General features: G+C 29.4%; 1 protein-coding gene across 3 annotated transcripts in view; it reads right to left on the bottom strand.

The window, feature by feature from the left end:
* Window positions 1-852: 852 nt before the first annotated feature.
* LOC107161587 (17-beta-hydroxysteroid dehydrogenase 13-like) overlaps window positions 853-16755 on the bottom strand; it is a 38701-nt gene continuing 22798 nt past the window's right edge. For all 3 annotated transcript variants that reach the window (XM_089217546.1, XM_089217547.1, XM_089217545.1), the window contains 6 exons: window positions 16458-16609; window positions 15840-16181; window positions 6164-6293; window positions 5726-5846; window positions 3200-3319; window positions 853-975 (listed from right to left, as the gene is read on the bottom strand). In XM_089217546.1, coding sequence (XP_089073672.1) covers window positions 909-975; window positions 3200-3319; window positions 5726-5846; window positions 6164-6293; window positions 15840-16181; window positions 16458-16609 — 932 coding nt within the window. In that variant the 3' untranslated portion in view covers window positions 853-908. The remainder of the gene's footprint in view (window positions 976-3199; window positions 3320-5725; window positions 5847-6163; window positions 6294-15839; window positions 16182-16457; window positions 16610-16755) is intronic.

The following is a 16755-nucleotide window of genomic DNA, read 5'->3' on the forward strand; positions in this document are numbered from 1 at the left end:
CCTAGATATCAAGGCAATAGCATTATATCAATATAAATATATAAAAATATTGACTGATATACCTCAATACTAATCACGGAAAAAAAAACTTGCTTTTAAATCGATAATAACTTATTTATTAGGTATCGTTTATTACTTACCTATTTTTTACTTGCAAAAATTACATTCGGCCTGTTAGTTAATAAAATTTACTAGCCACTGACATACTAGGTAAGCGTCCGAGCACTGGGGACCATAGTCATTTTAAAGTGATGTTATTTTTAATCATTACAATAATATTTAGTTAATAGTTAATAGTTACTTACTACTTAGTACTTTCTATATATATATCGATATCTACTAGGTATTTATTAATTATTATATATTATCTATATATGCATATGCATTATGCTAATACACTATAGCAAAATAGGTAGCTTTATGACTATTGACTGTAAGTAATAAATTCAGTATATTCAAGATCAAAGGTTTTTGGTATTAAGAAAAAAAGAATAGCAAACAATATTTTAAAAATTTGATAATAATATAATTAAAATAGAACAGGTAGGTATTTTATAAATTAATTTTAGTATTTAACAATAGCATTATTGTTGCTTATTAAAATATAAATATAGTTAGACTGTTAGAGTGCAGATAGGTACCTACTGTTTACTTACTCACTAAAATGAATAAACTGAAACTTGAATTGAATTTAAACATTTTGAATTGAAACTACAGTTCGTAGGTACCTACTAGCATTTACCTACATATCTTCGTAGCTTGCTTTAGTTATATCACGCATAGAATTACCAATATAATATGATGGACAAACTGCATGAAGTTTATAGGTAATAAATTAGCATGTACATAATATAATAAATATTTTAACTTTTATATTATTCAATTCAATAATTTATATTTGAAGCAAATTAAGCTTTATTAATTTTTGAACTAAAAGCGTCTCGCCAATAATCAGCCGATTTCTGAGGCACAATCCTGAAAAAAAATTATTTATTTATTTTTAATATTTTGTAATTTTGTATAGAGCATATTTGCCTATTATGTGGTCTAATAAAATTCGTAATATGTTAAGTTAGATATTTAAATACTTACAAGATAACATGTTTTTTATCAAATTTCATTAATGGCGATATATTACAAAATTTAAAAGTGGCTTGGTGTGGGCCGGGGTCTATACTCAGTAAAGTTGCGTACGCGCTCTGTGTGTACCTACTCATCGGCCGGAGTTGCTAGTTTCTGGATAGGTGACCACCCGGGATTTTAAGCGACAAAATCCTTGCCACACATAAAATACGTCTTCCAAATTATTAACACACAGTTTGAGATATTGAGAGGTAGGCTCTTTGATCGGCTACGAAGTGCACGCCGCACGGGTTCAGCTAGCATATATGTATATAAAATATTTAAATTGTTGATAGTATACTTATAGAACTCGTACTTAGTGTTTGAAGTATGAAATATTTAACAAAAACGTGAAACATTGAGACCCAATCACTTAAGAAACCCATCACTAATGAGTGATTTTTTCCTTAATATTATAAAATTGAAAAGATAAGTTATGACAATTATACACAAAAATATAAATTTTTTAAATATAAATTTTATATTTAAATAGTTATTATAATAATAATAATAACAAATTTAAATAGATATACATACCTATTACAATATAGGTACTGAAATATTTCACTAAATGTTTTATAATTTTAAACTTTGTGAAATTTTAAAACATTACCGCTTACCGAATGGTAGTTATTTTAATTAGTTTTTAATAAATAATATAATTTATAGATTAAGATGGTATATTTTAGTTTAGTTCCCCCTCGCCAATTTGAATTTGTTTATCTGAACTCAACGAATTAATAACGATGATGCAATTAAAATTTGTGTCTCGGACTTCGTATCGAAGTTAAAACGAATTGAAGTACCCATATAAGGATTTTGTGATTTTACATATATGTTGCGAATAGCATGATATATATCATGAATTTTAAGGGTCTTTTTTTAATCATATCTTTATTTTACGTTGAATTTGATGGAGCAATCAGATTTTGACAATCGTTTCAACTTTTTTAGTTTATTGACAAAATTGAAAAAAATTAAGTCTGAATAAAAAATAAATCATCCAATTGAAAGATACGCAGGACCTTTGGTTACTTATTATTTTTATAACTTATAATGTTGAAGAAATTCATGTTTTTAAAGCGACGTCGTAGTTCAAAGTTAGGGTCAATAATTAAATTTTTTAAACAAGCTTGGCGTTTGTATAATTTTTCAGCAATAGGTAATCAACGTAAAAAACAATGTCAAAGCTACTAACTCTTAGTTTTTCATTGTATTACAAATGACATTATGTGTTTAGCAGTAATTGATAATATGTTTATTCAATAATTATTCTGAATCATTTTTCCTATAATTTCTTAAGTAATAATAGTATATAAACTCTGAAAAAATTAAAAAATTTACATTTAATATTTTTAAACTAAAGCACCTATCAACACAGTTTTTTTGACAAATTCAAAATTAGTCAGTTTTTTCGCAATAGCTTCAAAACTAAATCCGAAAGAAAAATCTGATTGTGCCATTTCTCTTAACTCGACGAGTTACAATTGTTCCAATAAAAAAATTCGAAATGGTGAAGGACAAATAAACTGAAATTATGACATTAAGATAATAATGCATAGTTAGACAATACTTCATAAACCACATAGGTTTATAATAATTAATAACCAATAGAAACTCTATTAACAATCATACATTTTTTATTGAGGTAATTAATGAATGATGATTGTTAGGTACCATGATTTATTTTACTCGACCTATTGGGACTTATTGAGTATAAATAGTTTTGTAAAGCATCTATAATTATCATAAATGGAATAAAAATAAAATGTTATTTACCTAGGTGGTATGGCGTTAAATTTCTAGTTACAGTAATTTGTAGTTTTTTAAAACATTAAAAAAGTAAAATATTGCATGGTTAAACGAATCGCTTAGGTATTTTCTTTGGTGTTTATTACACAAATTAGAGAACTAAAATTTAATTTGTAATTTGGATACAAACCTACTGATATATAATAATATTACTATCCAGGGCTTTAGCTCGTATAATAGTCACTTATTTATAATCACTTACTTATTTATTTCGCATTAACTTATTATATTTTGTACCAATCATTTTTAAATCCAATGCGCTTACCATAGTATTTGCATGATCAGTCTCAATATTTCTGGAACTGTTACAATGACGTCTTCTCTTTTAATGCCTTGAATTGCTGCACGAGCAACTTGAGGAATCGAAACGATTGGCAACGTTGATCTGTTGAACAATACAAAATTAGGTTTGATTAGATTATTATTCTACCTAACGGAAATCACAAGTGTAGAAATGAAGACTATTATGAAAATCAATATTTAAAAAAACTAAAATAAAATTAGGTAAGTAGAAAATACCTAACTATTATTTATTAATCATTTGACATTTTGAAATCGCCAATACTATAGGTGAATAGGGTTATTAATATTAATTCGGGAATTAAAAAACGATGGCGTTGACAAATATTGAAATACCTAATAATTACTTCCGACGTTTTCCTCGATGATAATCAACATTATTCCAAGATATCTGGTGTAAATAATGTTTTTAGAACAAAAAATATATAGGTGCTAAATGTCTACAATAATCACCATTACCTATTCAAGTCACTTCGGTTTCTTCTGTTGTTGAATATTTTAACTATTCTATTCTTTTGAATACTGGTACACAATAAAAATAATTGTATTTTCTGTTACAATATTATCAGTTGCACCTATTGGGATTTGTCACAATTTTGGGTGTTTTTTAGGTATCGGGTTAATAAGAGTTCGAATTTCAAAGCCCTAAAAAAGAGTCGTTATATTTAAAATCATTGGGCAAGTCATCAATTAAGTCCGTACATATATTTTTTTTTTGTTTGAAGCACTTATTATACTATTTATAGCTGCAAGCATATCTATATATATAAAAATGGAGACAAAAAATTCGAAATTGCATCAGTTGAGAATGGGTGGGCCGATTTGGCTCAAATTTTTTTTAAATGATAGAGAATGTCGGGGAGCGGGTTTATAGCATAAATTATGGACCTAACTCCTGTGAGTTAGAGATTTAGAGACAAAAACTGAGTTACACCGGTGGTGCCCTCTAGAAGATAAAAATATAAATATAAATCTATATACATAAAAATGGAGACAAAAATGTATAACAATTCGTCAATTGAGAACGGCTGAACCGATTTCGCTCACTCTTTTTTCGTTTGGGTCGTAATTGCCAGGAGATGGTTCTTACGGATGAAAAATTTGAGAAAGTTATCGGGCTAAAGAAATATGATGAGGGTGTGATGAAATTAAAGTGGCGCAATCTACCCAGTGAAAAATAAAATAAATAATATTAATATGTTTTGGTAGTCAAAGGCAACCATTTAAACAAACAAGTACTCTCGAGAACAGCTGGACTTATTTTTAGGATGGACATTTTTGTTTATTTATAAATGGTTGCTTTAGTGACGGTTATTATTGTTCTGTGTTATTAGTGATGGTTATATATGTATTTATCTGTTAGTCCTATATATATATTTTTTTTTTTTTACTTACACAATAATATATACAATCTGTACAATTATGCATAATTAGCATATTTGATCAGGGTTACATATAATAGATGAGTACATGAGTAAGAAGCCACCCACTAATGGCACTTGACTGGAGGTTGTATAAAACTAGCTATGTTTATATGTACTGATTTTTTTTTTTTTGATATTAGTTCCCTAGCAAGTCACGGCACCAGCTCCTTTTTAATCGACGCTTGGGGTTGCCAGGTAATGTTAGGGTGAATAGGTTTTTAATGAGTGAGTTTTGGTGTGTTTGCAGCTGGGCATGAAAGATTTTGTATAAACGTATAGCTTCTTCTGTCACGGTTTTAATTGACAGGTTCATTATGTATAGTAATTATTTTATTTTATTATTTATTATTTTTAATTATTTTTTTCTAACAAAGGGTAGATCATTAGTAATTTTCCGAAGAGCAATATTCTGAAATTGTTGAATTTTGTTAGTATTGGACGCTTTTGCTGTACCCCATAGTTGAAGGCCATATGTCCATAGAGGTTTGAGTAATGTTTTATACATAAGAACTTTTATTTTTAAATTGGAGTGTTTGTTATTTGTGAGTAGCGTTCGTAGTCTGCGAAGACGGGCGTTTATGCTAAGTCTTTTTTATACGGATATGGCTATTCCAAGTGAGGCGCTTATCAAAGTTAAGTCCAAGATATCTAACTGAGTCAGATGTGGGGATAAGTCCTATATACATTCTTAAACAGCTGGACCGATTGCGACAAAATTTGGTACAGAATTTTATTAGACATATGGGCAGAAGTTATGGTAAGTTAGAAAGTGTTATGCCTAAATATCATTGAATTGAATATTTAAATTGTCAACATTATATTGAAAAAACGAAGAAAATTACATAATGATATAAGGAATTGAATATCGTTGTAAGATTATAATATATTTTAACCACTATCTATCATTATGTATAAAAATATACTAATAGCATCATCACATGAAATGAATTTAACACACAATATTAACTATATGGACCATAAAGGAGATAGAATTTTTAACGGGCTACGAAGTGCACGGGTTCAGCTAGTAAATATATAATAATTTATATCATATTTTAGGTACTCACTTGACATCCCAGTGTTTGACGTTTATCGGGGCAGAATCCAAAAAGAACGGATGAATGGTAGTGGTTTTTATGTTGTTCATCGGGTTGGCCCTGAGTTCTTCTCTGAGGCTGGCCATCAGACCTATACAGAGACGGCAACAAAACGTAAATTATTTGCAATATAATATAATAATATAGAATAGGAACGTATGGCTTCTTTGTTTTATATTATTAAATGCTATAATATATATGTATTGTATATACATATATATATAACGTGATTTCTTTTAAAGGTAATACTAAATAATTTTGTCCAGTGATTGTTGGATTAAGGTGTGGTGTTAAAATAGTTTGGGACTATCATACATCCAAATACTCATTGGAAATGTTATCGTATCATATAAATGTATGGATAGGTAGTTCTTTAACAATTTCAGACATATATGATTAACGTCTTACCTGTTACACCGTATTTGGTAGCCGCATAAGGCACGATGTTGGCCGCACATGTGAACGCCGCTACCGAGGACGTGGCAACGATGTGGCCTTCGTTGCGCTTCTGCATGGCCGGTAAAAAGGCGCGTAACATCTGTGAATGTTGAAAAGAGTAAATTAGATATCTATGTTATTGCCTAAGTAAAACGATCGCGCAATTATCAAAACACTATAAAATAACATGGCTAACACTGTTAACAGGTATAAATAACGGAGGAAAAGGGTAGGTATATAGTTCAAACGGTCGAACAGCAATAGGGGTGTGGTGTGAGATGTATATATATATAGACACATCATCAGTGGCATACCGATAGGATGGTAAGACTATAAATAGTCATGAGCCCATGACTTTAGAGGCCTCATCAAGGAATGTGGAAAATCCAAAAAAGACCACCATTATTAAAATTTTAAAAATTCGATGATCTTTGGAAGAAAAAAAATGTGTTCCAGTAAAATAAAATTACTTCAAAATAAAATAAATTTACTTTGTAGAAAAAATGATTGATTCATTCTTATGGACTATAGATTATTTTATGTACAGCGTTTACTTGTCGACGCGCGCGGTGTCTGCGATATTAATTTAATATAATATAAATGTAATTTTGGTATAGAATTAACAAGGAAACTCTCTATATTTTTTTTACACGATTCCCCGTAAAATAAGTGATGTTATAATTAATAATTTTAATACCAAGGTTAATATTGAGTTGAGTCAATTATGGAACTTAGTACTTCTAAAAGTGAAACAAGTGAAAATGAAATCTTCTGATATTTTACTATGTGTTTCATCTAAAGGAATGGTTAAAAATAAATCTTCTTATGTTGTTTTTAAACATATTATTGAAACTTCTTTTGATCCTATAGGTCGTAGATATTGTATGGAATTCGTATGCTCAAATTAAACAGTTCATAATTGAAAATGGGCGTAATAGACCTAAATCTAAAGGATCTTAACCCTTTGACGAGTATAGACGGAAATTGCCGTCATTCAATAAAGTAGCTGTATAGAGGAATGACGTATATTTCCGTCATGTTGGAGTTTCCGACTTCTTTGATTTTTAATATTTACAGGAGTGCTCTTAACAATAATATACTTATCATGAAATATTTAGCACCATATCTTGACTAAATTGATAACTAAAATCCCACTTTTTATCAGTGTTGCTTACTAAAATATAAATTATTTTAAAAAGCGTATAGAATCTTTGTTTATATGTTGCCTATACTGTACAATCTGTAATAATAATAATAATAATAATCATAATATTGTGAAGACACACACTATAAAAAAACAAAACACACGCGGTGTTGTTGTTTACTATGCATGTGATTACTGAATACTGATTTAATTTTATTATTATCGAATGCTGCATTGTGCCTACCATCATTGTTTCACTTGGGTGCTCTGTTAGACATTAGTCAGTTACAATTTAGTGATTTACAAATACATAATCTGTTATATATTATAGTTGCCTATTTTATATTATTTAATTCGTCGTCGGTTGTCTTAACTTATTAGATTTAACATGAATAAACTAACTTGCGATCAAATAGCTGAAATCATAACAAATGATGAATCAGCCGACGAACTGAGTGATTTTGATAGTAGTTCTGACGAATCGGACGTCGAAGACTTGGGAAAGAGTTTAATGGAAATTATATATTTTCTCTATAGTACCTAAGCATATTTAGTATATTAGTATATATCATTATATGATATTAAAGTCTCCTTTTATAAACCTATATAGTAAATATTATATTTGGGAATACATTTTAAATAGTGTTTTATTTCTAAATTGTACAGGTAATTAATATATTTATTAATAACTTAAAGTTTCATTACACATACACTACACGGAAATTAATGTCATTCCACTTTGAGTTATAATTTTTCTTAGGACGTCTATTTCCGTCTTTACTCTTTTGATAAAAATTAACAGGACGTATTTATCCGTCTTTACTCTTTTGCGTAACAATGATTGTGACGTAAATTTCCGTCATTACTTTGATAAAAACTACAGTATTTTGGTAAAAACAATTCACTCTCTGGATGTACAACTATGAAAAATAATTTACTCGTCAAAGGGTTAAACAAAAAATTCAGATGGTAGATCTCTTTCGGAAAAAAATTATTTTACAGTATCTATTCAAACCGGGTTTAAAAATCAAAGGTTCGTGGCTTTATTTTAGTATACTTACAAAAAGCAATAGGTATTGTAGGTCGTGCTGGCTATTCGGAGATCGAAAATCTACTGGTTAATGGCTTTCAAATAATTTGGACTACGGGTTTTAGTCATTTAAAACATAATATAATAGAAATCATTAAAATAAGACATAAATAATTACACATTCTCTACATTATTTTTGTTTAGTATATGAATAATAATTTTTCTATAAAATATAAACTGAAGAATAGAGCTCAGTACAAAAAATAAAATTATTTTGACGTCAAATTTTAGAACGAAATCAAGAGCTGATCGGTTAAATTATGTGTATTTGTGTTACAGAAAAAGAAGAGTATGGCAACCCAAGAAATGTTTAGTAAATGAAACTTTTACAGATAGATAATGAACTTAAACATATTGCAAACATTTACAAGTTGATTTTAGCTGTAAGATCAAATCTCAAAAATGAAATGTGTAAACTTATTTAAAAAAGAGACCTTGCTCAGCTTTTGATGGCCATAGCATCATTCTTTAGCTTTAAGTTTCCCAGAAGTATAATATTATGATCTTTTATTATTTTTGACAATTATGTTACATTTTCAAGTGTGGAACCAGTGGCGTATCCAGCATTTTTTTAACTTAGATACATAATTATGTAGGTAATTTTTATCTAAATTGTCTAACTTTAAATAGTTATAGAAATTATCACTAACTTACCCAGGCTCGTTAGCTACGTACGTACATAAAGAAACCCTAAAAGCTAAATCGCTAAATTCCTATCTATAATAGGTTTTAACAGCATGTCCCGGTGTCCCGGCCAGTCATTAATTTTGTCCCGGCTTATGGAAGACAAGGGAAAATAACTTAATATTATTTTGTTTAATAATAAAACATAAAATAATATTATACATAGAATTTGGGTTTAACTTGTAAAGAATTTAAAAATTAAAAGTAATACAACTGTATTGAAAACAATTCATTCAACAAAAAAGTATGGACATTTGGTTATTATACTAACAATTAATAAATGTAAATGCAGTAAATGTTGTTTATGTAAAAAATTGTATTGGTTAATACATTTTTCAATTAAAATATGGGATATTATTAATTTCCATATAATTATACAAAAAAAGGTTTTTACTATTTTTATTTTTTATTTTTATTAGCTTCTAGTATTAAATTATGATAGCTCAACAATTACAATTGAACATGATAATAAACAAATTATGCGAAAAAAAGCGGGTAAGTCGTGGATGTCGCTATGCTGTACAGTAGGTTACTGTAATGAATGGGATTAAATTTGAATGCAATGAAAGGTATCATTGTATACGAAAAACGATACTGAACGGAGATGATTTGTCAGTCTAGGATATATTATATTTTAATATTGTCATATATTCTATTTTGAAATAAATATTTTATTTTTCAATTAAGTCCGCATTTTGCATAAGGCATAGTTAATCAATTAGTGTAGTTATCATGTAGTCATCATAATTCATAATACCTTATATTATCATAGATATACGAATACCTGGTTTGAGGATAAATCGTTATCATTACGCGATTTCATAAAAATTTAAAACTCAAACGCTCAAAACATTTTTCCTATAATGACACTTCAAATTTTCTCTATAGCTATTTGAAGCAAAACTTATGGAAAACTTGGTGTTAAATTGTATAACCTTAGATATAAATACAAACAATATTATGAATTTTGAACTACAAAATAATTTGCAAATATTCATGGTTTTGACGAATTTTTGTCAATATTTGAAATTCAAATGCTAATAAAAATTTAATTTGAATTTCCGGTGGACATTTTTTTTGTGATAAAGATTGAAAAACTTGTAAGGGGCCTTGCATTAAATTTTCAAATCTTAGGTATAAAAGGAAAAATTTTTATGAATTTCTAGAATAAAATAATTTACGAATTTTCGTGATTTTTACGTATGTTGTCAAAAGTAAAATTTGAATGCATGTAAAAAAAAAATGTAGCTATATATTTCTTTTATTTTTCAAATAAATAAATTTCGATCTAAGATGATTTGAACATTGCCGTAATTTGTATGTATTTAATCAAAATTTGAACTGTAAATGCTTATAAAAAAATTTGTGGCTATACATTTATTTTATTTTTCAACTGCTATTGTAAAAATATATTATGAGCCTTGTATTAAATTCTCAAATCTTAGAATTAAAAAGAAAAACTTTTATGAATTTCGATCTAAGATAATTTGAAAATTGCCGTAATTTTTACGTATAAGTCAATATTTGAACTTCAAATACTAATAAAAAAAAATTGTGCATATGTATTCTTATAATTTTTTAATCACTATAATAATAACTCATGAGAAACTTTTTATTGAATTTTCAAGTATTTTGATAGGGCCAAAAAATTTTTATCGACACTTCAAACAAAAAAATTTCAGACAAATTGAAAATTTCAGTCGTCTATAAATATCTCAAAATATTTTGAAAATTAAATCATGTAAAGAAAATGCCAATCTAAATAATTGATAAAATTTTCACTTATACTTTTTGAATAATAACAAATGTTTAAAATCATTTGAGGATAAATCGTTATCGTTATACGCTATTTCGTAAAAATTTAAAATTCAAACGCACTTAAAATTTTTCCTATAATGATGCTTCGAGTTTTCTCTAAAGCTACTTGAAGGAAAACTTATAGAAAACTTAGTGTTGAATTTTCAATTCTTAGTTATAAACGCAAAAAATTTTATGATTTTTCAACTTCAAAATTACTTGCAAATTTTCGCGTTTTCGACAGATTTCGTAAAATTTTGAACTGTAAACGCTTAATAAAAAAATTGTGACTTACGTTTTTTTAATTTTTTTTTAGCTACAATAATAAACTCATAAGGAACCTTGTATTAAATTTTCAAGTTTTTTTGGTCGTCTAACATTTTTTGACCGACACTTCAAAAAAAATTCTCAAAAAAAGTCAAAAATGTTTGAAAATTAAACTGTATATAGATATCACTAGCATTAACATTTGGTGAAAATTTCAAGTATTTACAGTGATTAGTTTTTGAATAACAACCATATAAAAATATCGATTTGGTCGAAAACGGGTTTTGCGTAAAAATTCCCGTTTTTCTGTCATTTTTTTTTTGTTTTTCTCGATTTTTTTGAAAACTGTTGGAAAATGTTTACTTTTGACCTCTATAATACACCAAGGATTTTCACTTTTACATCGGAAACCACCCCCAAAGTTTGAAATCGAAGCATTATTTCGACTAGTTATGCTCTACACAGACACAAAAAAAAAAACAAAAAACACATCATTGTAAAATCAATACATTCATCACTTCGTTCAGAATCTAAAAGGTTATTCAATATGATGTCCCGATTTGGCGTTTTTAAAATCTGGCAACCCTAATCTATACACTCCACTGCTCCACTATACTGGCACATAATTATTTAAGAAGTTATTGTGCCTACCTAATTTTATATTATTATTTACTAGTCACTACCAATATAATTTTATTGCCGTGAGGGGTGTCATATAGGGGAATGACAAATAGTGCATATAGGTATCCATAACTTCATCATCAAAGAAAAACGTCTAATAAAAAAGTACCTATTTTAGGAACGCTCGAATAGCTATATCTACTTACCTATATGCTGTATATACTCACTAATAATTTTTAATTTATGACACGCATTTGCTCGCAATACAGTGACTTTAAACGGTGTCGGGTGTAACGCGTCGCCGAGATTAATTCACTCGTACCTTCAATAAAATCATGGGCGCCGTAGTTTGGGGGAAGTATACCAGAACCTATAATAACCAATTACTAGACTATACACATAGGTAGGTACTAATAATTTTATTCGTATCCACACGTGTGGACGAAGTCGAATCGTTTTGCGCTCATAATAGGTATTTTAACGACGGCCATAAACGCGCGTTTTAATATAATAGGTATATGAGGTACCTCTGTATATACATATTATAGCATTTCGTTCCGAAAGTCGTGTCCGAAAGTTATCGCACCGGAGACGCGTGGTTTTATTTTACGACCTCATATTCAAAATTACGGGAAACCGTATACTTTTATGAGCAATGTCGAGACTTATTCGCCGAGTGTGTTTCGAATACGACCATTGGGATTTAAATACACCCGGATGATACCTGTATATTATTATATATATAATATATAGTGGTTTTGTTTCTACGGCAATGAGTTCGTAAGCGTTTCCGTTTCGCGAGCTTTTATCATATTCCTGTGGGTACGTTTTTACTGCAGTTGCGGGAGTTTTACATATTATTATTATGTTTTGGACGTCACGTGTTACATCCGAAATGTAAATTTAATGGAACGCCCCATGTATATTTATCGCGTTCCAGGTAATGTTCCGAGATAATATAATGTCATTTTTTTTTTTAAGTATATACGTCGATTTTCTTTTCTATCCGTTCACATTACTTCCTGTATATATTAAAATATGTGTATATGTATAAATATAAGCAAAGGTTGCAAGGTTATACCTAAATGTATAAATATAGATTATACTTCTTCTTGTGCGGTGGTATGTGTGTACCTATATATATATATATATATATATATATGTTTACTCCTCCAAAAGCGCGCGTGCTATTAAACTTTATACGAGCCCGTTAGGATTAAACACTTCCCGGATACATAATACATATTACATTATTACTACAGTTTCCTCTCTATAGCGGACACCAAAGCGGTTGGTCCGTAAACAGAAGTTTCATACACTGCGGAATTACGGTAGGGGATTAAGGTGTCGTTTTCCCCTGCTTAATAATTAATATAGTCTATATTTTATAGAAATAATAAAAAACTGAATCCCCTTATGCTAGATGTACAAAAAGCACTAAGCATCTAAGTATAATATCTATTTATTCATTATTCTATTATTAAAATTAATATTTTTAATTATTTGTTTCCGTGTCACATTCATACATAAATTTTTTGCACTGAAAGGAAATGCTTATTATAAAATATAAATACAATAAATTATTTTTATTTTTTTTTTTTTTGGAGGGGAGGTAAGGGCTAAAATGTTTATTAAATATTCACCCCCCCCCCCCGTGCCACAAATATGACCAAATTACGCCACTGTGTAGTATACATCGTTATTATTATTGTATATTATATTATTAGACATTAATATCGGGACACGCTGTGTATTGCAGCGTGTACCGAATAGGTGCATTTGACTTTTGCGTAAAATATGTTTAATTGAATTCGTGAACCAATGACCGTGGCTCGTTTAATGGCTTGCAATCTTTAGACTGAGGCCAAAAATACGAGTTTGTAAAATATACCTATTATAGCTACATAGGTAACCGGCGTGTGCGGTACATCCATGATCGACAAGACTATGGATGATAACTATCATATATGCTAAAGCTTACACGTATTCATAAGTAATCAAATCGAAACAGAAATTTCATCGAACGTTAGCATTAAGCATCGCGAATAATTATTATATTATATTATTATCACAGCGGATTTTTTTTTATATAGGAGCATGCGTGTGGTTTTCAATTTAAAATAATTGCCCGTCATCGCATAAAAAACTAAGTGCGAGTATTACTATTTTATCCACCATCTACAATAATTGCAACCACAATGTGTGTGCTATTATATCGCCGTACAATTACTGACGATGGATCATAATAATAATTATGATATGATATTGTGTGCGTTTAAACGTACAGTGGACGTTTCGACATATTGTAGAATCCGTGTTGGTTTTGTGGAATACGATTTTATTAAAATGATATAATAGTATTAGTTTATATGGTGTTAAAAATATATGCGATAGGCATCTATTTGCGGACGAAAATTATTGTATCGATAGAGCTATACGGCTATACCTACATGCGATTTGTTATCAACGTAATTTGTTGATGAGCTTATAAAAGTTTATTTTTTAACTATTGATGACTATAGGATGTAGGAGAGATGATATTATATGTTTATTTAGTTGAATACCAGATTGCGATTCAGAGAAAAAATATGTAGTCATATAGAACATACCTAGATAGGTATAGTTAAACATTGTTTGGTTTTAAAAGTATCGGTGAAAAATGATCCAGGGTCAACGCAATTGCAAAGGGCAATATAGAATAATGAGCCTTTGAACCTTGCTTATCACACACGATATTACGTATAGGTACCCTAATATAAGTAATGGCCCATGAAACTATTATCTAGTTGTACTAGCCTATATAACTGCATGGACTGACGTATTACATACACACATTCTATATATTATGTTCACTCTGCCATTTGTGAAACGACTCGCATTAAAACGATTTAATTTAACAGGTTCGTGCGACTCGGCAATAATAATAATAAAATTGTCTTTGCGCACTAATGATAAATATAATTACCGAACTAGGAAATACATACCTATACTACAACTAGGTCCACAACAATATTATTGCATTTAATGTAATTGCTGCGTTCTCAACGTAATTAATTGTGAATTTTTCATTTTTCATTTAATTTTGCACGCTATAGGTACCCACCAATATATTATGTAAAGACATTATGTCGTTGTACCTCACCGTATCTGAACGAAAAGTTTTTTATTTTTAAATAATGTTTATTGTTTATATTTACAACCTATACCTTCAAACGGAAAATGTAGTTAAATTTGAGAGAAGATTAACAAAGATTGGGCGAGGTCGTGGGGAGAAAAAAGCTATAAATAACGAATGAGTACATTCGAAATTAAAGAAAGGTTACAGAATATAATATCTGTCTGAATGTTTAATTATATTATAATATATACATTATATATTTATAAATAGTTTAATTAATATAATTGATTAATTACAGTGATCTACAAGGTGACATAAAAATCAATTATGGTCGTACCTAGTTGTAGGTAGATATTAGGTTAGGTTATATCATGGTTGAACAGAAATCAATTTTGTGAAAGAGCATCTACAATCGAATATTAATTTATAATTATCATACCTATATTTCAAATTGTATGATATTTACACAATATATTAAAAAATAACATTGAATTATTTGGTTTGGATTTTTGGGGATTAAAATATGTATTGAATGGTTAATTTTTTATCTTATGTGGTGACTGATGAGTACTTATCACTAGATTTTTTTTAGGTCTGATATTTTTTTTTTATTACAACAAAAAAAATATATCCATACCATAAACTGTAATAAACATGTATACAATAGCAGGTAACATGAGTGTGGTACAAGTATATAGAACTGGACGGCATTATAGAAGACCTTATTTCATAATTCTAGGTTTTTTTTTTTAATGTCGATGAGGTCTTTGGGCCAATTTCGTTTAAGAAGGCGTTAACAGGAAATGTAAGGTAGGAGAAGTTTGAAATTAGAGTGTTTTAGTGGTATAATTGTGAAATGGTTTATAATGGTGGAAGGCTATTCACTATACTTGTATGCCATTATTAATATTGTTGCGACACTCACCCAAAAGTGTGAAACCAGGTTGACGTCGATCATACGCTTGATTTGTTCATCAGTGGTGTCCATCAACGGTGCGCTGGCCACAATGCCCGCGTTGTTGATCAGCACGTCCACCTTGCCCCATTTCTCTTCCACCGCCTTGGCCAATTCATTCACCTGGCTCGGTTCAGCCACGTTGGTTGTGTAAAAGTCAGCTCCAGCGTCCACGCCTGTCCGGCCGCCGTTGATCACGTCGGCCGTTTCCTTGACGCCTTCTGCGTTTATGTCCACACACACCACTTTAGCGCCCTCCTTGGCCAGCTGGTAGCTCATCTCCCGACCAAGTCCTCTGCCGGCACCCGTCACCTGGTGGGGCACGTTTTAATACGTTTTTTCAATCATGAAGTAATCAAAATTACTATTAAAAGCAGGTAAGTATAGGCATGCGTACGAGTTACTAGTATTAACATTAGGTTATCTAATATCTATATAAGTTAAAATTTAGAATAAATAATTGGAATAAAATGTTAATCTACCTAAGGTAGACTACCTTACTATATCATAACTTATAAGTATTAAAAGTCACAAACTACTGAGCTTATAATTATTAATATTATCGAGTTTCGAATTATATATACTTACGAGCACCACTTTATCTTTTAAAGATTTTTCTTCTGGATATATGCTGAGAAATGCTAGGTTGATGAATGCGTATATTGAATGAAGAATTCCTATTACAACTTTCGTGACCATTGGTAAATAGTCCAATACAATGTTTAAAGGTTTCTGTTGTCCTGAAAAACAACATCTTTTATAATATGTTGTCTATATTCAATGTCGATATAAGACTGAAGGTTATGATATCTGATCCTTTATAAGTGTTGAATATTAAATTGTTAGGTTATTTTAATATAAAAATAATGAACAGATACAGGTGGTA

The sequence above is a fragment of the Diuraphis noxia genome, unplaced genomic scaffold (genome assembly GCF_037042655.1).
Source record: "Diuraphis noxia isolate RWA-SAM2 unplaced genomic scaffold, SU_Dnox_SAM2 contig0001, whole genome shotgun sequence".
NCBI classification, from domain to species: domain Eukaryota; kingdom Metazoa; phylum Arthropoda; class Insecta; order Hemiptera; family Aphididae; genus Diuraphis; species Diuraphis noxia.